The following is a 23463-nucleotide window of genomic DNA, read 5'->3' on the forward strand; positions in this document are numbered from 1 at the left end:
CCTGGACCCCTGACTACAGTATCATGTGTACTGCCCTGATGGCTGTCCTAATCATTAATATATTCATTAATTACAGATGTCTTAGCTGGATATACTGTACACCAAGTTAACTGTAACTACAATTACAGTTTGTGTGTCCTTTTGGGTACCATGAACTATGTAGATGCAGTTAAAGGGGTCCTACATAAATAGATTCCTCTAAGGCAACAACTTGTACAGCGTGCACCCAGTCCCAATTCTGCCTCCCTGCACAAATGATGGAACTTTTGAAGGAGATTTAGAGATTTCTTATGCAGGAAGTGGTCTCCCATGTAAAGAAAACTGCTTATTCTATAACATAGGCACTTCTGCATAAGTACTTCCTAGATAATACATCCTGTTGACGTACTCCTCCATCTGCCCAATGTTCTGCCGCAAGAAGCCCACAATGTTTGCGAGTTGAATCATTAACATACACAGCAGCATCTGTGCTCTTGGGTAACAAATTGCTACACATAGTATAGTAGTGATACAATAGTTATATATTACAAAGTACAGGGTTGAGGTCTGGGCACTCCAGTTAAATTCTCACTTGACACAAAACTCAACAAACCCTTCTTTCATAGACCTTTCTTTGTGGTTTGTGGACGCTGCCTTGCTACCATGCCTTCTGCACTGTTTCCACAAATTATAAGTACGCAATTGTCATCTAGAATTTCAATATATTCTGTAGCATCAAGACTTCCCTTCATTGCAGCTAAGGTCCCAAATTAAACTGTGAAAAACAGCCTTATTGCATTGCTCATGGCGATCTCACACTTGTATGTGGCTTGGTCTTGCCTACACACGCCATAAAGCGAACAGTTGTTGTTATGGCCATGTGTTCAGGGAGAGTATGAAACTCTGTATTGTGTTATAACACATTGAACAATTCAACACTTGGTGGTTTCGTTCTGAGAGCCTGTGTGGGATTCTGCTTCACAGCTCAGATGTTGCTGCTCCTAAGGGTTGATTCACACATCGCTTACAAGTGCTGTGAAAAAGGATTTGCCCTCTTTCCAATTTCTTCTATTTTTGCATATTTGTCACACTTGAGTGTTTTAGATCATCAAACTACTTTTAAGATAATCAAAGATAACCCATGCAAACACAAAATACTGTTTATAAATTATATAATTTATTGAAGGAAAAATGCTCTTCAGCCCTGCCTGGCCCTATGTGAAAAAGTAATTGGCCCCTAAATCAACCAGTTAACCAACAATGCAATTGACAATTGGATTGCATTTCACTAGCCAGCCCAGGCATGATTACTGCCAGACTTTATGAATCTAAACATTACTTAAATGTCTGGCAATGTGAAGCAGGCTAGAAAATCTCAAAAAGCCGCACATGATGCCATGTTCTAAAGAGATTCAAATACAGATGTCAAACAAACATTGAAATCTACCAGTCTGGAAAGTGTTACAAAGCCATGGCTAAGACTCTGGGACTCCAGTGAACCAATGTGGGAGCCATCCACAAACAAAGGAAATTTCGAACAGTGGTGATTCTTCGCAGGAGTGGCCGGCTTACCAAAATGTCACCATAAACGCATCAACGATGCATCCAGAAGGTCACAAAAGAACCCAGATAAACATCTAAAGAACTGCAGGCCTCACTTGCCTCAGTTAATGTCATTGTACACGATTCCACAATAAGAAAAACCCTGGGAAAAATAGCATCTAATAAGAACACATCGTAAACCACTGCTGACCAAAAAGAACACAAAGGCTCGTCTCGAAAATGCCAAAGAATATCTAGATCACCCCCTAGTATTTTGGGATATTATTTGTGGACTGAAGAGTCAAAGGTGCAACTTTTTGGAAGACATTGGTCTTTTGCAATGCAATGAGAGAGCGAGCGCAGGCACAAAAGAGGACAGATCCTATGGCAGGATCACGTTGAAAGTCATTGATATTTTATTTGTGTTTGAAGTACAACCCATTGCCAATTCCTACTACTAATCTTTGTCTATAACCTGGTAATATGCTTAATTTTATGGTATAGTTTGCAATGTATTTGGCTGAAATGGCTGGACCCACCATTTAGTAGGGCGGTTCACATACTTTGGTTCATGTAGTATATGATGGATTTACCCTAACATAGCTCCCCTGTTTCTAAAAGGGCTGCTTAAACTGGTATTGTTCCCAATTTATCGGATAGTATGGGCATTACCAATATACTGCTAGCCAGCGTGGTGCCCTACACGTAACCATGTAAATGACATCTTATCAAAGCCAAAATGGCAATCGGGCCTAAAATTGAAAGAGCCAGCAAGCCAACCATCCCTTGCATTATCTGCAAAGGAACACTTTAACCATTTTAGTGTAACATAATATACACAGGCCGGACTGGCCTCATAACTTAGACGCAATCATCACAGTGGCTGCACTAGCCACTCTACTGGTACGCCACCTAGTGCGGAAAAAGACACATAACCCTCAGATAACAGCAGACAACAGCACTTATTAAAGATACAGTGCAAATATTACAAAATACAATAGTATGTAAGGTAACATAATGTCTCCTTTAAACTTGGGGACTTATCCTCCCATATTTTACAACGTAAAAAAAGTTTGCCATATTCTAATATTTTAGTCATTATTTATTTTATTAATTTATATTTTTCGCCAACATATTCCACAGCGCTGTACAGATATTGTCATAACTTACATAAAGTCTCTGTCTCAAGTGTCCCTCACAATCTCGAGTCCCTATCTGTATGTTTTTGGGGCAAGGGTACATACAAACTCCACTGACCATAATATATGTCACTGTCGGGGGCATACACAGAAATTATAAGGCACTTAGAATGGGCCCTACCCCCTCACACTGACAGCTTTGACGGGTATACTCATGTGACTGTAACCTCTGCACCCCCTATAGTTCATGGGCCCCGATAAAGGTTGCATGGTTCGCTTCGAAGGAAGGAACACCAATGAGTCATGGTTTAAACGTCGTTTTTTTTAGATCCCTCATCAACCGTCCGTGTACACAGAAAATGGTGATGTTTTGGCCATAGTCATGTCACCACTGTGGTCATGTCACATGTCCTCAGCATGGACGACACCTCACCACGTTCCTGCATACACAGAGGACTGTTGGGGGATACAGACATTGGCACTGGAATGGTGATAAATAAGGCTTGTGAAAATATATTTCTGTCCTAGAAAATCATTTTAGTTATTTATTTATTTCTGTCATCTTTAGATTGACTCCTATGATTTTACCGTATCCGAAGATGTTGGAGAGATCCAGTTAATAAAAATTGAAAAACATAAATACTGGTATAAAGACGACTGGTATTGTCGGCACATTACCCTTAAAACTCCCACAGGAGACTATTTGGAGTTCCCCTGCTACAGATGGATTAACACCGATAAGGAAATTATTCTTCGGGAAGGAGCAGGTTAGTTCTGCTATGACACTACTAGCAATTTTGTTTTCTGAAAGAATATATAAGGAACTAAAGAGTATGGGTACTATAATAGCAGACTAGGTGGCATCCCGGGGAAACCGTCAGAAGTGGCATTGCGCTTTCACAGCGGTTGTACAGACAACTGGAACTAAAAAATTCTGATAATTTAAAATTAAAAAAATGGGTACATAATTTAGACATAGTTACATAGTTACATAGTTACATAGTTAGTACGGCTGAAAAAAGACACATGTCCATCAAGTCCAACCAAGGGAAGGGAAAAGGGAAGGAAAAATTTCTACACATAGGAGCTAATATTTTTTTGTTCTAGGAAATTATCTAACCCTTTTTTAAAGCCATCTACTGTCCCTGCTGTGACAGCTCCTGTGGTAGGCTATTCCATAAATTCACCGTTCTTACTGTAAAGAAGCCTTGTCGCCTCTGCAGCTTGAACCTTTTTTTCTCCAGACGGAGGGAGTGCCCCCTTGTTTTTTGAGGGGGTTTTACAAGGAACAGGATATCACCATATTTTTTGTATGTGCCATTAATATATTTATATAAGTTAATCATGTCCCCCCTTAGTCGTCTTTTTTCAAGGCTAAATAGGTTTAATTCTTTCAATCTTTCCTCATAACTTAAATTCTCCATGCCCCTTATTAGCTTCGTTGCTCTTCTTTGTATTTTTTCCAACTCCAGGGCATCCTTTCTATGAACTGGAGCCCAGAACTGAACTGCATATTCTAGATGGGGCCTCACTAATGCTTTGTAAAGTGGCAATATTACATCTCTGTCCCGCGAGTCCATGCCTCTTTTAATACACGACAATATCTTGCTGGCCTTTGAAGCAGCTGATTGACACTGCATGCTGTTATTGAGTTTATGATTTACAAGAACACCCAGATCCTTCTCAACAAGTGAATCCGCCAGTGTAGCTCCCCCTAGGACATATGATGCATGCAGGTTGTTGGTACCCAGATGCATAACTTTACATTTATCTACATTAAACTTCATTTGCCAAGTGGACGCCCAAACACTTAGTTTGTTTAAATCTGCCTGCAATTCACAAACATCTTCCATAGTCTGAACTATATTACATAGCTTGGTGTCATCTGCAAAAATAGAAATAGTGCTATTAATCCCATCCTCTATATCATTAATAAATAAGTTGAATAATAGTGGTCCCAGCACTGAACCCTGGGGTACACCACTTATAACCGGGGACCATTCAGAGTAGGAATCATTGACCACAACTCTCTGGATACGGTCCTTGAGCCAATTCTCAATCCAATTACAAACTATATTTTCTAAACCTATAGTCCTTAATTTACCCATTAGGCGTCTATGGGGGACAGTGTCAAATGCCTTTGCAAAGTCCAAAAACACTAAATCCACAGCGGCCCCTCTGTCTAGACTTCTGCTTACCTCTTCATAAAAACAGATTAGGTTAGTTTGACAACTTCTGTCCTTAGTAAAACCATGCTGGCTGTCACTTATAATGCTATTTATTGTCACATAATCCTGTATATAGTCCCTCAATAGCCCCTCAAACATTTTCCCCACGATGGATGTTAAGCTTACTGGTCTATAATTACCCGGGGAAGACCTAGAGCCCTTTTTGAAAATAGGCACCACATTTGCCCTGCGCCAGTCCCTTGGCACTATACCAGTCACTAGAGATTCTCTGAATATTATGAAAAGGGGGACAGAAATAACTGAACTAAGCTCTTTAAGAATTCTAGGGTGTAACCCATCTGGTCCCGGAGCCTTGTGCACATTTATTTTATTTAATTTAGCTTGCACCATATCTACATTCATCCAATTCAGTATATCAGCCGATATATTAACAGCACTGGCACCGGCTACATCAGCTGCTCTTTCTTCAGTTGTATATACAGAGCTAAAGAACCCATTTAGTAACTCTGCCTTCTCTTGATCCCCTGTGATCAACTCCCCATTACCATTATCTAGGGGTCCTACATGTTCAGACCTTGGCTTTTTTGCATTTATATGCTTGAAGAATTTTTTAGGATTTGTTTTACTATCCTTGGCCACCTGCCTTTCATTTTGTATTTTTGCTAATTTTATTACATTTTTACAGATTTTATTAAGCTCTTTATATTTTACAAAGGCTACAGCTGTACCCTCAGATTTGTATTTTTTAAATGCCCTTTTTTTGTCATGTATTGCCCCTTTCACAGAAGGTGTAAGCCATGTGGGGTTTAATTTGAGTCGTTTATACTTATTACCTGTAGGAATAAATTTTGCACTATAATAACTCAAAGTAGATTTGAAAATCTCCCATTTATCATTTGTTCCATTATTTGACATTAGTTCTTCCCAGTCCATATCCTGAATTGCAGCCCTCATCCTGGGGAAATTGGCTTTCTTAAAATTAAATGTTTTTGCCCTCCCAGCCTGCGTTTGTTTTTTACAGTATAGGTAAAATGTAACTATATTGTGATCACTGTTACCGAGGTTTTCACGAACATTGACATTCCCAACAAGATCTGCATTATTAGAAATGACCAGATCCAACAGAGCTTCACCTCTAGTCGGGTCTTCCACAAACTGGCCCATAAAATTTTCCTGCAACAGGTTGAGGAAATGTCTCCCCTTTGCAGTTGAAGCCGAACCATGACACCAATTAATATCCCGGAAATTAAAATCTCCCATTATCACTACAGTACCCGCCTGTGCAGCCCGCTCCATCTGTTTATATAGCTGAACTTCCATCTCCTCAGTTATATTGGGGGGTCTATAGATTACACCAAAAGTAATTTTTTCAGTGTTTACCTCCCTTTCTAGTTCCACCCACAAGGTTTCAACCTCCTCACAGTCTTCACCCACTATTGTCTCTTTCACACTCGCCTTCATATCACTTCTCACATACAGACATACACCACCACCTTTCCTATTTGTCCTGTCTTTACGAAAAAGTGTAAAACCCTGTAGATTTACAGCCCAGTCATGTGAAGAGTCCAGCCATGTTTCAGCAACACCAACTATATCTATATTTTCTTCCAGTATCAAGGCCTCCAGCTCCCCCATTTTACTTGCTAGACTTCTGGCATTTGTGAACATACACTTTAACTTGCCTGTCAGTTTTTCACTTTTATTATCAGAAATGTGATTTGACATTAATCGGTCCTTTTTATTTACACTGATGTTTTGTAACGAAAGGATCTCCTTATCCTGTTGTCCAGTCCTCTCCCCACATTCTGTTTCTCCCCCCACCAATATAGTCTGACCCCTCTCTAACCTGGCTACCCCTTTTTTTTCTACATTGACCTCCCTCCTCAGCCCTAGTTTAAATACTCCGCCACCCCAGCTAGAATTCTCTCCCCCAGCACAGCGGACCCCCTTCCATTTAGGTGCAAATCATCTGCAGAATACAGTTTGTACCCCAATGAAAAGTCAGCCCAGTGCTCTAGGAACCCAAATCCTTCTCCTCTACACCAAGACTTCAGCCATGCATTTAACTCCCTAAGCTCCCGCTGTCTTTCCTGTGATGCGCATGGCACAGGCAGTATTCCTGAGAATACAACCTTGGAGGTCCTTCCCTTCAGCTTGTAGCCTAGTTCTTTAAAATTATTCTTAAGGCTCCTCCACCTACCATTTATTCTGTCGTTGGTACCGACATGGACCACGACAGCTGGATCATCACCAGCCCCTCCCAGCAATTTGTCCACCCGTTCCACCACATGCCGAACCCTGGCACCAGGGAGACAGCAAACCATTCGGTTGAGGTGGTCTTGGCGACAAATAATTCTATCCGTCTTCCTGATTATAGAATCCCCTACGACTATCAATTGTCTTGGCTTACCTGCATTACCATCCCGCCGACTACTAGCTGGGCTGTTCTCCCGGCTGTTAGGGAGATCAGTATCCACTAGGGCTGCCATTTCTGAGACTGACACCCTCGCATCATCACCCAACTTGGCAATTTTGCCTGGAATGTCAGAAACCGGATCGGCCTTCCTTGTCTTTGACCCCTTTCTACTGCCCCTAACTACATTAACCCAGCTACTTACCTGATCCTGCTCACCCATGTCTTCACCCTCCAGTTGTAACCCACTAACTGCATGCTCTGTGAGCAGCAAGCTCCGTTCAAAATTGTCTATCCTCCTCAGTGTTGCATTCTGCTCCTCCAGATCTCTAATACGAGCTTCCAGGTGAACAATATGCTCACATCTGCCACAGAGATATTCACCCTGGAACTCCGGCTCCAGTCGTGCATACATATGGCAAACTGTGCACTGAAGAAAACCTCCAATCTTGCTGTCCATTATCCCAGTTACAAAAAAACAGCGAACAGGTGTTAACCAAAAAGATAAAGAAGTAGAAGAGCACTTACTTGGACATGACCCAATAATACTCACAAATGTTGAACTGTTGAACACTATTTTATGGTTTATATGCATAAAAAAAAGAGTTACTTTGTAAATATATAACTTTAATTATATTGTACTTATCCTATGCTATAGCCTGCATTATATCCCAGAGCGGCATTCACAGTTAGAAACCGTGAAGAAGCTCGTCATCAGGCCCATCCTTAACATCTTAGCTGTTAATATAATACATGGTGCTCTATGGTGGTTTTGGATTAACATCTAATGTCCGTGAAGGTCTAGGGTGGCTTAGAGGAAAATACTCAATATTGTAAAACAATGCAATTACAGTGTATGGTATTATACAGTATGGTTTAGGATGGTGAAGTGGTGGTGGTCTAGGGCAGGAAAGTGTATCAATTATTTAATTTTATTTCAGAATTATTTATAGGAATTGGAGCAATGGTTTCCTGATGCGGAGTTCAAAATGCCCTGCTTCCCTTCACATAGACAAAGGAGTTCAGGAGAAAACATTTTGTTAAAAAGTACAAATTCACTATTCACTCTGCCACCACTATTGGGAATTCGCTGGATATGGATTTATCATTGAGTTCAATAATAGCTGTATTAATCCCTATGCAATAGAATTTGAACATGTAACTATGACCCCGCTGTACACGCTGCAGATTTTGTGTCAGAAATCCATACACAGAAAAGAACAAGATTTTTAGTTGCAGAAATTTTTGCAAAAGAATCTGCAGCTTGTACAGGGGGCCATAGTTACATGTTCAAATTCTGCACTATTGTTTCCTCCCAAAAAAAAGAAAACCTTATGGGATGGAGACAAACGGAAACCATTAGCAACGGAAGCATTACCATTGAAATCAATGATAATGCTAACGGAAAGCTATGGTTTCCGTTTGCCTTTCCGTTGATGGGTTCCCCTGACGGAAAGGTCTGACGGAACCCATAAACGGAACCTAACGCTGATGTGAACAGGCCCTTAGATGTTTGAAAGGTTTAAACAAGAACATTTTATTTTTTTAAATTGCCCATAATAACTTATTATAACATATCATACTTTAACTATTACTTTTTTGTATTCCATTTCTAAAACAGCAAAATTAGTTACACAGGATGTAACACAAATTCACAAGCAACACAGAAGAAAGGAGTTGGAAGAACGACAAAAAGAGTACAGGTATTCTAAAGGGTCAATTTGCCCCGAATACATTCTATTTCGGCTAGTGGAGCTATTGATGGCAGGGCGTATCTAAAGATGTCCTAGAATAGTGACAGACGTGCATAACATTGGTCTGATTAGAGGCATGTGACAAGGAGAGAAAAAATGGGGGACTCTTGGGAGACTTTCTTTTACTTTTATTGAAATACATGAAAAAAAAACATTTTAAATATTGGAGGATGTTATGTAAGTATTGTTAGGATTTTCTGGTTTATATTTTACAATAAGCGTGCCCTTAAGAGGATTTATACCAAGATTACCCATATATAGTAAATTAGTTGCAGGGATAGCCAAAGTATGGTAAGCATGTCATAGACAGAAATATTGGCATGTTTCTTTTTTTTTAAGATGGGCAAAGATTTGACAACAATAAGTGCAGGAATATTATTTGTCACCTGTGAACAAGCGTCTTAGGATCTGATGGTAAACTCAGCTCAGACAAAAGGGATGGACCTCCGCCGGAATGACAGATTTATCATAATTTATGCCAGAAACTGGCATCAGATATGGAATAAATCTACATCTGCTCAGAGCAGGCGTGGATTTGCTTTTTTCTCACACGGACACCCAAAGATGCACCAAATATATAAATAGGTGTGCACCTCTTAATATACTTGGCGCATTTTCTGCCAACGTAAATTAGTTTAAGACTGGCTTTTGAAACTCTAGTATTAATATACTCCCCTCATAGTGTTTATGTTGACATGGAATGCACACATTTTTGTCAACAAAACTGTACAGAAAGGTGAAATAAAACAACAACGCCTCATGAATATGGACTGAGTATAGCTTTTGGGGTTCTTGATGAACCCATACATATCATGAGCATAGATGTGAAGATTGTTGGGTTCCAGTGCTTGTCCAATGTGTGATTCATTCTTTTGAGTTCTGATTTTTTTGGGTGCTTTTACTGGGTGACTTTTTAGGTCCCACCATGCATCTAGAACTCTGCTAGACTTGATGAAGGCCCAAAAAATAACATCTACGGGCATGATACAGTAACTTGACATTATCGAAACATCACTAGATGTTTACCATTGTAGCTTTTAGCATTTGGATTTTGCTTATAAACTTTTTCATTCAAAACTTGCTGAAACCATCACAAATGTTCTAGTGTTGAAAGTGACCTTATGTTCCACAGATGGAAGGAGTGGCACCCAGGCTTCCCATTAAGTATCGATGCTCACTGTTATAATGAATTGCCAAGTGACATACAGTTTGATAGCGAAAAGGGAGTGGACTTTATCCTGAACTACACAAAAGCGTAAGTATAAAAAACATTATGCATTTATTCACATTTCTGGTTAAACCTTCATCTAGTGGTTCAGAAAATAAATTTTGACAATGTAAATGTTGCATTGATCACACAATGCACCTCACCGAGCAGCAGCAATTCATGCAAATCGATTATATCATAATAATTACAAATTTTGTGATTAAATAATTATGTAGTACTTTGTATTATTGTAGGGTATTATGATATATCACATAACATGACGACTCAAAACTAGATGTAGACTCTTAAAGGGGTATTTCCACCTCGAACATTTATGGCATGTCCACAGGACATGTCCAATCCTGTGGATACGCCATAATTTTCTGAGATAGGAATACCCCTTTAATCAGAGGCGTAGCTAGGTTCTCCAGCACCCGGGGCAAAGATTCAGCTTGGCGCCCCCCAACCTCTTTCCCGACATCTCCTTCCCCCTCGCCATGTTTGTTTTCTCTACCAATCAATGACGTGTCCTTTCTTTCCCACATTTTTTTTATTTAACTCGAGCATAAAAAGATTTGTACATTTTACAAGCAATATAGTTCTATACACAACACCAGAACAAAGCTCATTACATAAATACAGCATCAGAACCAAGCTCAGTACATATATACAGCACCAGAACAAAGCTCATTACATATATACAGCACCAGAACCCAGCAAATTACATATATACAGTACCAGAACAAAGCTCAGTACATAAATACAGCTCCAGAACCAAGATAATTACATATATACAGCACCAGAACCAAGCTAAGTACATATATACAACACCAGCACAAATACAACTCAATTTAGTGCAACTCCTGCTGTATAGATTTGCACTAAATTGTTTCTAGCTCCCAGCATGGTCCGAACAATGGTAAGGATATGCTGGGAGTTGCTTTTTCACAAAAAAAAAATCATATCATAATCATACCACCCATCATCTCGCTACAGATCATACAGTACTGATTAGAGGCAGAATAAACATTTACATTAAGTGACTCACCGGTGACCTCTCTAGTTCTTTTTCTCCATCCGGTCCAGACCTCTATGATGACTTCTCCCGGTCACAGACGATTTCTGCAGTTTGCCGCTCAGATGTCTTCAGCTTCTCACTTTTTAAACATTTCTACACTTATATACAAAGATAAAGTTCTCATTATACCACACACTACGCCCCTAAATATAATAGCGAAATACACTGCACCTCTAATTATAATAGCACCATACACTGTGTCCCACACACACACCGTGCGCCCTGTAGATGGTGCCTGCCATAGAGCCCCCTGTAGTGCCCTACATATATCTCCCCCTATAAATAGTGCTCCACATATAGCCCACCCCTGTATATAGTGCCTCACATATAGCTCCCCCTATAGTGCTCCACAGATAGCCCACACCTGTGTATAGTGCTCCACAGATAGCCCACCCCTGTATATAGCCCCCCCTGTAGATATAACCCACCCCTGTATATAGTGCTCCACATATAGCCCACCCCTGTATATAGTGCTCCACATATAACCCAGCCCAGTATATAGCCCCCCCCTGTAGATAAAGCCCCCCTGTAGATAAAGCCACCCCCATAGATAAAGCCACCCCCCGTAGATAATGCCACACACTTTTTTATTAGGATAAAAAAACAAACTATACAAACTCACCTTAATCCCGTTCCCGCTCCATCCGGCGGCAACGGAGACCTGCTGTCTTCTGCGCCAGCCTCCTGGGGTTGAACAACGCAAGCAGCGCGATGACATGCTCGCGCCGCTTGCGTCTATGAAATGCGCTGATTGGCAGGGCAGAAGGACTTTCCCTGTCAATTAGCCCCTTTCAGTGATGCAAGTGGCACAAAGTAACGCGCGGCTTCACTCGTAGAAAGGCGCTAAATGGCCGGGCACGGAACGTACCCGGCCATTCAATGCTAATTGTACCTGTGTCCTATAAACGCAGGTACAATTATAGTGCAGGAGGGGGTGGCGGCGGCTGGTTTCAGTGGCGCCGCTGACCCCTCAGAGAGGCAGCAGGCCGCCGTCATGGACGGTGCGGCCCTGGCGCCCTCTAATTTGCCCTCGGGGCACATGTCCCGCCTGCCCCCCCTGCTTTAAGCTAGGCATACAACATAAGATATCTCTCCAACTTCTGTTTATTTTAATAGACAAAGGGAGACAAGTCACAGCCAGCAGATTTCTCCTTGCAAAACAAAGGCATCTGCAGTCAGGGTTAGGGACTGTTGAGAAGCCCTCATTCATGCATAGATTTTCAGTGCATTCAGCTAATCGAATGTGCATGGGCAGCATTACAGTGTTTTATGTGACTTTAGGGCATTCTGATATGACATATCCATGACATTGTAGGCTCAGAATTAAAGTATTAGTAGTAGGACTGTATAGCACTACAGTCAGTGGCCTTTGAGTAGAGTGATTTACTGTGGATCCTGCCACCTCCAAAATACCTAACTGGGAGTAAAGAAGCACAATGTTATTCCTTTTCAGGGTCCAAAAATGTGTGTGCTCTAATGGGTTTTGTCTCCATGCCTGAGATTTCAATAACCTTCACTTATCTGTTATCATGGCAAATAATGACATATCAATGAATTATCAGATGATAACTAAACATGGGAAAAACATTTAATAAGCAGGTCTTTCGCAGACTTTTAGAGTTATTTAAAGGCTAAAGAATTGTAATGTAAATAATGTAAGTGCTGTGTTTCTGCCCTACGTTTAGTGTGTACATCAGGAAAGCTCCCGACGTACGTGCTAAACGTGTCCATAGGGCTCCATAAACCCGAAGGTGTCCTTTTGGTCTCTGTCGGCCTGTTATATGTCAGTATACCTTTTTATCATAGTGGACTACACTTTTCCATCCTGCCGAACCCATCAAAAAACCGGATACCACGTGATTGTTTTATTAACATGGGAGACCACTGTATAGCATCCATCACAGGCCTCCATTGAACGTATGCGTTGGGAAGCTCCACTGATGTAGAGGCTGCCCTGCCTACCCGCACAGCAGATCTATCTCTAAAAAAAATGCAGCGTGAAAGGGGTCTAACATTTCTACTTTTAGAAGTTATGTAGTTGGTTGGTTAAATCTAAAGCGACCTTAGTATTTAAAGGATGTACTGTATGTGAAATGGCAAAAATTTACATTAATGCTATTCATTTTTATATCTTCCAGGATGGAAAACCTCTTTGTGAACAGTTTTATGCATATGTTCCAATCCTCGTGGAGTGATTTTGCTGATTTTGAAAGTATTTTTGTCAGAATTAGTAATACAATATCAGGTGTGTTTCAGACCAGTCAAAAGTTTCCAAAGACTACAATTTCTGGGAACAGTTCGCCGGATTATAATAGAAATACTAAATGCCATGACAAAACATGCCATAGAATATTATAGATTATAAACAATGTGAATTAAATAGAATTCACACTAGTTATCATAATTACAAAGGTAAACACAATCCAGAGTAATCAACAAATTTAGGATGGCAGCACAGTGGCTCAGTGGTTAGCGCTGGTTGCTTGCAGCACTGGTGTTTGAGTGGGTATCCTCCAGGTGCCCTAATTTCCTACCAAGCTCCAAAAAACATACAAATAAGTTAATTGCCATGTTATGAAATTTACCCCACTGTGTACAGCCTAGAAACTTTAGATTTCGGGGAAATGGACTGATGTGAGTGATGATAATTTCTGGACAGTGTTGTGGACTATGTGGGCACAATGTAAGGAACAATGTGAATAATCTTTCTTTTATCTTGTAGAATATGTAATGCAGCACTGGCAGGAAGACTTCATGTTTGGATATCAGTTTCTCAATGGGTGCAATCCAGTTTTAATAAAAAAATGCAAACAATTACCAGAAAATTTCCCAGTAACCCATGAAATGGTGGAATGCAGTCTTGAACGGAAAATTACACTTGAGAAAGAAATGGAGGTAAATGTAAAGGAATAGTTACCTTAAAGTGCAACTCCCGGAAAACTGTCATAATTGGTAAAATGGACCTACGAGGGACCTTTAACATAACAGGTCTGTTAATTCTTTCACTCTGGTAACCCAAATTGTGTTTTTTGTGCAGTTTATACGTTTTCAAGGTACTCTGTACGCTTTAGATCCTTAACACCAGAATAACTACTGCTGCTGCATGTTATTGGATTGTGTAGGAGAAGGTGTCAAAACGACGCCCGTTCTATAGCACCACATCCTGCTCTGTCTGGACCCTGCATGCACTCTGCGCCTAATATTGGTATATTCTGCTCCATTTTAGCTGCTTTCTCCTGCATTTGGACCAGAAAGCAGTGATAATAACTAGAAATAGAGCAGAGAGCTCTCAGTATGTCCAATATTATGTGCAGAGTGCATCCAGTGGGTGGGCAGAGAAGGAAGACTGTGAGGTGAAGCTTCAGCCAATCGCTGCAGAACAGGAAGTAATTTCAGAGAAGGGGTAGTCGTTTTGACCATTTTTGCTGCATAGCCCCGTAACATGCAGCAATAGTTCTTATTGCCTATGGTGTCAAAGAACTATAGTGTACAAATCACTTTGGAAACTTGCATTTGGTTGACTAGAGTGAAATAATGAATGGCCCTGATATGTTAAATAACCCTAGTATGTCGATTTTAACAATTATGAATATCCACTTTATGAGAAAAATATGATGGTCTGGAGAATAACAACCAAATGCTATAGCTAACAGAATATGTTCTTTTTCCTAATTTTTTTTTTTTACAGCAAGATAACATTTTCATTGTTGATTTTCAACTTCTTGATGGCATCTCTGCAAACAAAACGGATCCATGCACCATCCAGTACATTGCTGCACCCATCTGTTTATTGTACAAAAATCTTGAGAACAAAATTGTACCAATTGCTATACAGGTATTGTGAGTGGGAAGTTTACACTGTTGAATTATTTCAGTACATTTCTATCGATTTAAAATAAATGGTCTGCAAATTCCAATAGCTTAAATTGAGGTATGGTACTATTGAGGCATATCATATGTCTGGATCAATAATGAGATTTGTGAAAGGCAACTTAATATGTTGTCACTTCTAGGCAACTGATGTCAAATTGTTTTTCAGTGGTCATGGAGCCGTATCAAGTTTAAAGGTCATACTTAGTTTACAGACCAGTAGTATTGAATATTGGAGACATTATGTCATTAGTATTTTACTTAACAAAAAGTGGCTCACTGGTTTGCACTAGATCCATGTGTTAAAATATGCACGGAGATTGAATGGTATGACCGTATTCATTTTGGCTTCCTCTGGATACTCCATTCCCTTCCACTTGCCAAAACAGCCTCTGCTTTTTTTTTCCCCTTGAAACAGCGCCTCTTTTGTCCATGGTTGGTGTCTTGTATTGCAATTCATCCCCATTCAAGTGAATGCTGGAATACTAAACACAGCCCATATACAAGTGTGTCGCTGTTTCTGGGGGAAAAAAAAGCAGATCCTTTTTTGTAATCATGGTTAACCCTTTCAATAGGTTAGCTGTCTGAGCTCTAGCGAGTGTTAGGCTTGTTTCATTCTCTTAAGCATATGCTGGAACTCTCTGAAAAAAATATAGATAAAATGCAGTTTAGGCTTTGTTCACATCTGAGTCGGAGGCTCCATTAGGAGTTTACGTCGCAGATCCAGCAGAGTTTACCGAGGTTTTCCGAAGACAATAGCACAGCATGCTGCGCCATTCTGTCTGGTAAAATCACGGACAGCCCCGACGGAAAGCAGACGGAACCTATTAAAGTCAATGGGTTCCATCGGCAACCGGTCGTGTCCGTTATGCAACGGACCCGTTGGTTCCGTTATTCCCCTGTTCTGCTCCTCTGACGGAGCAGAACAACTGAATGGTTCAACGCTTTAGTTTCATGGGTTCCGCCGATGGAAAGCTGCAACGGAACCAATGAACGGAAAACCAATGCGAATGTGAACACAGCCTTATATTTTTACTCTCAGAAGACAATTAAAATAAGCAAATAGTTGGAGCTTTGCGAAATCTGAATATAGTTATAACCACTTTTTTGTAATACTAAAAACATGAAACGTTAAACAAGGGAGATTATCTGAAGCTGGTTCCATATAAAGGATTATGATATAGGCTTAATTATTAATTCATATGTCTATAACCAATTTTCGTTGCTTTATACTGTATAGCTGAACCAAACACCAGGACCAGAAAATCCAATATTTCTGCCATCTGATGCTAAGCATGACTGGTTGTTGGCTAAGATTTGGGCCAGATCATCCGACTTCCACATTCATCAGACGGTTTCCCATCTCCTGAGGACCCATCTTGTTACTGAAGTTTTTGCAATTGCTATGTACCGTCAGTTACCTGCTGTTCACCCTATTTTTAAGGTACTTTTTCTCATTCTATGTGTTACTTTAATATTGCACATTAATATTGGTTTCCAACAACTATGTCATATTCCCTACATACATACATACATATATACATACATACATACATACATACATACATACATACATACATACATACATACATGTTGTGTTACATAGGGAAATATTTCAATAGACTATTTTGAAATGTTGCTTCAATTGAAAACTCAATCTCCTTTTCTCCCACTGCAGTTTATTGGCGGCTTTAACATACGTAAAATAACCGATTGTAAAGACATATGGGTTCCCTAATCCATGTGAAAACTATTTTGTCATTCAACAAAAACTTGGATGTGTTGAGCAACAATTATTTTAAGATTAAGTCTTGTGTATTGCTAAAGTGTGCTAGATTGGAAATATTAAAATATCGAAATAACAGTAACACATTCTAGGCATTGTCAGAATATATTTTGCTGACCTACACTACCAGTCAAAAGTTTTAGAACTCCCCAATCTTTCCAGTTTTTATGGATATTTACAGAGTTTAATGTCTCAAATGTACTTTGAAATGAAAGAATAGAAGAAATAAACTAGTTAAGATGAATAAAAATAATTTATTAATTTTGTTTCAACAAATAAAATCTAGATTTTGGACTCTTCAAAGTAGCCACCTCTAGCTGATATAACAGATTTACACAATCGAGGGGTTATTTCTACAATTGCATTCAGATATTGTTCAGAAATTTCTTCAAAAACACTGTTGCAGAAGTTCCCACAAATCCTTCTGTCCAGTTCACCCCAAACAAGCTCAATGGGGTTTAAGTCTGGAAACTGTGCAGGCCATTCCATTCCTTAAAGCCTACCGGCTCCTTCTTGTCTTCTTAGGTAGTTCTGACATAACCTAGAAGTATGTTTTGGATCATTGTCGTGCTGTAATATGAACCCCTGACCAAGTAGGTGTACACCAGAGGGTACAGAAAAATGCTGTGGTAGCCCCTCTTGTCCAGTGTGCAAGTGGGTTACTGGCTAAGGGTTACTTCTAAGGGTTATAATTGTCTGTCCTTTGTTAATTGCCCTTTTCTTGCCATTATGATATCAATGTGCTCTGTCCTGAAGAGCAAAACTGTCCAAATCCTGCCCTACAAAGTGTTGTAATGCAGTCTGTTCCAACACTGGTTATATAGAAAACCCTTGAAAACCCTCCCATAATTATGTACAAAAAAATTACAATCAGATAAAATAAAACCAAACTAGAAAAAAATATATATTTCATTATCTATTTTTAATTAGTAAAAAGAAAATATAGGTGATATATTCCCTTTAAGATCCACTACACTATTAGCCTAAATGGCACAAAAATGTTGTGCAGTTTGGCTAATAGATCCTAGCGAAGTATACAACTGTTATGTACACTGTATTCATTGAACATAAGCCTATTTGCCAAAGCTCGTCTAAAAAAAAAAACTGCACAACTTTTCCAGAATAAAATTTCTTCACACCTAATTATTAAACTAGGCTAAAAGATAGATGTGATAAGACCAGAGAGGTTATAGTTATTTCTTAGCAGGCATTAGGCTTCGTTCACATCTGCATCAGGGCTCTGTTCCGGCGATCTGTCGGAGATTGCCGTCAGAACGGAACCCTGACTGAAAAAAACGGAAACCGTTGCATCACCATTGATTTCAAAGGTGAAGGATCCGGTGCAAATGGTTTCCGTTTGTCTCAGTTGCGCAAGGGTTCCGTCGTTTTGATGGAATCACTACCATAGTCGACTTCGCTATTCATTCTGTCAAAACGAGGGAACCCTTGCGCAACTGAGACAAACGGAAACCATTTGCACCGGACCCGTCACCTTTGAAATCAATGGTGATGCAAACGAGAACCTATGGTTTTCATTTGTTTCAGTCAGGCTCCCGTTCATGGGTTCCCCCGATGGAAAGCTCAGACGGAACCCCTGAACAATACCCTGACGCAGATGTGAACGAAGCCTTACTATGAAGAGACCTCTTCCACGGCCCGTCCTGGGCCGTGTAAGCGATCGCTGATCTATGAGACAGCTCGTTGATCGGCGCTCGTTTGCTCCTTTCACAAGGCCCTAGTATGGGGACGAGCGCTTGTTATTCATGTCGCTCGTCCCCATACATTATTATCATGTCGGCAGCACGTCTCCCTGTTTACACAGGGGGATGTGCTGCCGACAACGATAATATTATACTTTTTTAAAACGAAACGATCAGCTGATGAACAAGCGTTTGCTCTTTTGTCTGCTAATCTCTGCGCTGTTTACACAGGGCAATTATTGGCAACGAGCGTTCTATGAACGATCGTTTGTCCGATAATTGGTCCGTGTAAAAGGGCCTTAAGTCTCAACAGCTTACTATTAGTCATTATCTTTTCAGTTAGCCATTAAAAAGTATCAACTACTGAGAACTCTTAATTTTTATCTTTTCAGACATTATAAGTGTTTTTTCTTCCTTCTTTCCTAAATATATTTTCACATGTATTAGTCACCAGCAAGGGTGTAACTAGAGGGTGCAGGGCCCCATGCCACACTTTTAAATGGGGTTTCCCCTAGTAAGGGCCCCCCAAATATGGACCCCTCGCCAGATAAGACATGTGTATAGTGCTAGAACAGTAGTAGAAGCAACAGAATCTAATTCGGTAGTCAAAAAAATATTGTGCCCAAGTATTCATTCAAAAGAAAAAACATCTGTTTTTGGTATGTTGTTCTTAGGGTGGAATGCAATGTAAGCTTTACGCCAGATGTAATAAGACCCATGTCTTACAAAAAGTTTCACATTCATCATTCCACAAAATATTATCCCAAAAGTCTTGGGGGGTCATCTAGATGTTTTTTTGGCAAATAGAAGACGAGCCCTTGTGTTCTTTGTGGTCAGCAGTGGTTTGCGACTTGCAACTCTCCCATGGATGCCATTTTTTCCCTGTGTCTTTCTTATTGTGGAATCGTGTACATTGACTGAGGCAAGTGTGGTCTTCAGTTCTTTAGATGTTCTTTTAGATCTGGGTTCTATTCGGACCGCCTGGATAAGTCATTGATGCGCTCTTGGTGATATTTTGGTTGGTAGCCATTCCTGGGAAGGTTCACCACTTTTCCAAGTCTTCTCCATTTGTGGATAATGGCTCTCACTGTGGTTTGCTGGAGTCCCAGAGTCTTAGCCATGACTTTGTAACACTTTCCAGACTGATAGATATCAATAACTTTGTTTGGCATCTGTATTTGAATCCCTATATAACTTTGTATCTTGTGCTGCTTTTGATAGCATATAGCCTGCTTCACATTGCCAGACAGATTCTATGTAAGTGATTTTTAGATGCAACAGGTCTGGCAGTAATCATGACTGGGTGTAGCTAGTGCAATTGAACCCAATTGTTAATTGAATTTGGTTAACTGGTTGATTTAGTAGCTAAGGGGGCAATTACCTTTTCACATAGGGTCAGGTAAGGCTGAACAGCATTTATACTTCAACACATATCTTTGTCTGATATTAAAAGTAATTTGATTAACAAAAACATTCAAGTGTGACAAATATGCAAAAATAAAGAAATTGGGAAATTTGCAAATACTTTTTCACCACACCATATATATAAAAAAACAAAAAATGAATCACCACCCTTGGCTTTTCTTCAGGGCCCATCCACCCCTAGCTTCTTCACAAGGCCTGTGCCAAGGCGCATAGAAGGTCCTGACGCCAAGCAGCATCAGGACATTGTTTACAACATATAACCGTCCAGCATTAGGACATTGTGTGCCGGGTCGCATACAGCATCCTGACGCCGGACAGCAACTAATGTGGCAGCCTGTGGGCATCCGGGGGGCTCCATTCCTCATTTCAAAGGCCATATTTAAAAAGCATCTGTACCACTTTTTCTCTATTCATTTGAATAGACTGAGCTGCAGTACCAGACAAAACCACATTTAGGATGTTGCTCTGTTGGGTACTGCAGTAAAGGAGCGCCACTACCTCTTCTTTCTACTGATCGTGGTTAATTCATTGAAGGAGTTCGAGTGGCCTTGATTCCTTTCTTGAAAGAAATAATATCGCAAGTTATGGGCACTAAATTACTGGGGATGGGATGTTTATCCAGGGATTTATTTAGATTTTTATATTTATTTTCTCATATTTGGAGTTGGGAGATTTTTTTCCCCTAATATGAGGCAACTTGTAACTGATAACCGGTAAAAATTCTTTCTCTGGATCAACACTGTAGGATTGTATTTTGAACTTGAAGGACTTGTGTCTTTTTTCAATCTAACTCTGTTACTTCGGAATGTGGACATCATAAAAGTAAAAAGGAGTTATATTTTTGGAGTGGAGTTATTATTTAAGCATGTGTACCGTAAAAATTTAATCTTATCAGCAATTGGATAAAATGTCCAACATATGAATACTAATCCTATTTGGTCTACATATGTAGCATACTCCAGTAGAACTAGAACTAACAAAAGTGTGAACAGAACCTTACCTTGATCAAAGCAGTCAGCATAGTTGGATGAGTGGGTTATCCAGCCGTCTTTTATGCTGATACTATATGAATCATAAAAATGTATTGTCACCAATGTTCAGAAAATAAATTAATCATTGTCAATATAAATATATATATAGCTATATATATGGAATGTATATCAAAAGTAGAGCAAAGGAAAAGTTGAGCAGCTCGCTATCTGATTGGTTGCTATTGGCAGCTCCTCCACTTTTCCTTTTGTACTGGTTTTAATAAATCTCCCTCAATATGCTTTAATGTTCAGCTTTCTCAAATTAAAAATTGATTTTATGTTTCAGCTTCTGATACCACATGTAAGATTCACCATAGCAATCAACACGAAGGCACGGGAACAGCTCATTTGTGAATGTGGCCTCTTTGATAAGGTTTGGACTCATATGTAGCTTATTCTGAAACTTTTTCTTTCCTGATAATTATGTAAACATATATTATGTAGTTTGAAGGAAAAATATATTCAATGTTGTACATGACTTCTACAAGAGCTGTATCATTGTAATATAGTCTTGCATATGGTTTTCTATGTTGAAGATACTTGTTGTGAAGTGGAAGAATGTGATATTTTATGGAATGAAAGTTTAAAAATGTAAAGAAAATTCTAATAGGCGGGTTCCATAGAGATAAAGATTACTGTCATCCGACAGCTATCTCTGCCAATCCACTATAAGGCCTCATGCACACGGCCATGCCCGTAATCACGGCCCCGCTATGCAACATGCTTATGACATCATTTGCATCCTCCCTCTTTTTTACTAATCCGTATAGACGGATGGAATATGGATGTAATATGGACCGTATTTACTGAAACCCTTCCGTATATACGGATGAAATACGGATGCCTACGGATCCGTATTTACAGACAGTATTTCGGGATAGATGAAAATACGGTTGTGTGCATGGGGCCTAAGGGGAAGTCCACACGTAGAGTAAACACTGCAGAATTTCCAACCGGAATCTCCATACAGAAAATCCACAGTGCATTACAGTAGCAGCAGAGTAGATGAGATTTAAACAAATCTCATCCACGCACTGCGGAAACAAATTGCAAAAAAAACTTGTGGAAATTGACTTGCGGTGCGGATTCTGCATCATGTCAATTTCTCTTGCGAAAATGCTGCGGAGCGTCTGCACAGAAAATCCGGTTGAAAATTCTGCAGTGTTTACGCTACGTGTGGATGTTCCCTAAATATACCAATTTGGGTAAAATGAATGAGCGTTTTATTTTTGTGCTTAGACTGAGATAAGTAGCATATGCCACCACTTTTCTCGCGGGAAAGAATAGGATCAGCATGTTAATTATCCGATCCCTGCTTTCCCTGATGGTAGACCTTATTCGTAGGCCAATCTATGGCCAGTATAAGTCCCCTGCAGGATTCTACCCCAGCATTTCTGATAAAGCACAGACTCCAAGTTACCCTCCAAGCTTAAAGAGGTTCTGTAACCAGTTTATAAGTGCCCTATCTCCTACCTAATCTAATAGGCGCTTTAATGTAGGTAACTACTGTTTTTGTTTCTTTCAACGTTTATTTTTGACCAAGTTATGAACATTTTAAGATTTATGCAAATTTGTTCTTAATGCCCAACTGGGCTTTTTTTAATTGACTTTTCACCAAGTGGGCGTTGCCAAGAAAAGACGCTGACCAATTAGCATCATAGACTTCTTTTCATTCCAGCCCAGCTTGATCCACAGCACAGCGCGATCTCGCGAGATCACGCTGTGACGTCACTCCCTCTTGCAGATCCTTAACCGGAGCGACGGAAGAGTGAACATACATCGCCTCCAGCCGTGTCAGGACGTTTATCCGAATCTGCAGCGGCTGGAGGCGATGTCTGTTCAGTCTTCCATCGCTCCAGTGAAGGACTCGCGGGATGAAGTGGTGAAGTGCTGTGAATCAAGCTGGGCTGGAATGAAGAGAAGTGTATGACGCTGATTGGTCACTGATTGGTCAGCATCATACACTTCTCTTTACAACTTCCACTTGGTGAAAAGCAAAAAAATTCCCAGTTGGGCATTAAGGCTGGGTTCACACAACCTATTTTCAGACGTAAACGAGGCGTATTATGCCTCGTTTTACGTCTGAAAATAGGGCTCCAATACGTCGGCAAACATCTGCCCATTCATTTGAATGGGTTTGCCGACGTACTGTGCAGACAACCTGTAATTTACGCGTCGTCATTTGACAGCTGTCAAACGACGACGCGTAAATGGACTGCCTCGGCAAAGAAGTGCAGGGCACTTCTTTGCCACGTAATTTGAGCTGTTCTTCATTGAACTCAATGAAGCACAGCTCAAGATTTACGAGCGTCTCAGAGCGTCTCAGACGCCTCGTAAATTACGAGGAGGA

The 23463-nt window shown here is 40.1% G+C and overlaps 1 protein-coding gene across 1 annotated transcript in view; it reads left to right on the forward strand.

Moving 5' to 3' along the window:
- ALOX5 (arachidonate 5-lipoxygenase) overlaps nucleotides 1-23463 on the forward strand; it is a 54522-nt gene that overhangs the window by 16846 nt on the left and 14213 nt on the right. The window contains exons 2-9 of the mRNA XM_075841505.1: nucleotides 3229-3427; nucleotides 8884-8965; nucleotides 10149-10271; nucleotides 13440-13546; nucleotides 14024-14196; nucleotides 14990-15136; nucleotides 16412-16615; nucleotides 21400-21486. Coding sequence (XP_075697620.1) covers nucleotides 3229-3427; nucleotides 8884-8965; nucleotides 10149-10271; nucleotides 13440-13546; nucleotides 14024-14196; nucleotides 14990-15136; nucleotides 16412-16615; nucleotides 21400-21486 — 1122 coding nt within the window. The remainder of the gene's footprint in view (nucleotides 1-3228; nucleotides 3428-8883; nucleotides 8966-10148; nucleotides 10272-13439; nucleotides 13547-14023; nucleotides 14197-14989; nucleotides 15137-16411; nucleotides 16616-21399; nucleotides 21487-23463) is intronic.

The sequence above is a fragment of the Rhinoderma darwinii genome, chromosome 11 (genome assembly GCF_050947455.1).
Source record: "Rhinoderma darwinii isolate aRhiDar2 chromosome 11, aRhiDar2.hap1, whole genome shotgun sequence".
Taxonomy (NCBI): domain Eukaryota; kingdom Metazoa; phylum Chordata; class Amphibia; order Anura; family Rhinodermatidae; genus Rhinoderma; species Rhinoderma darwinii.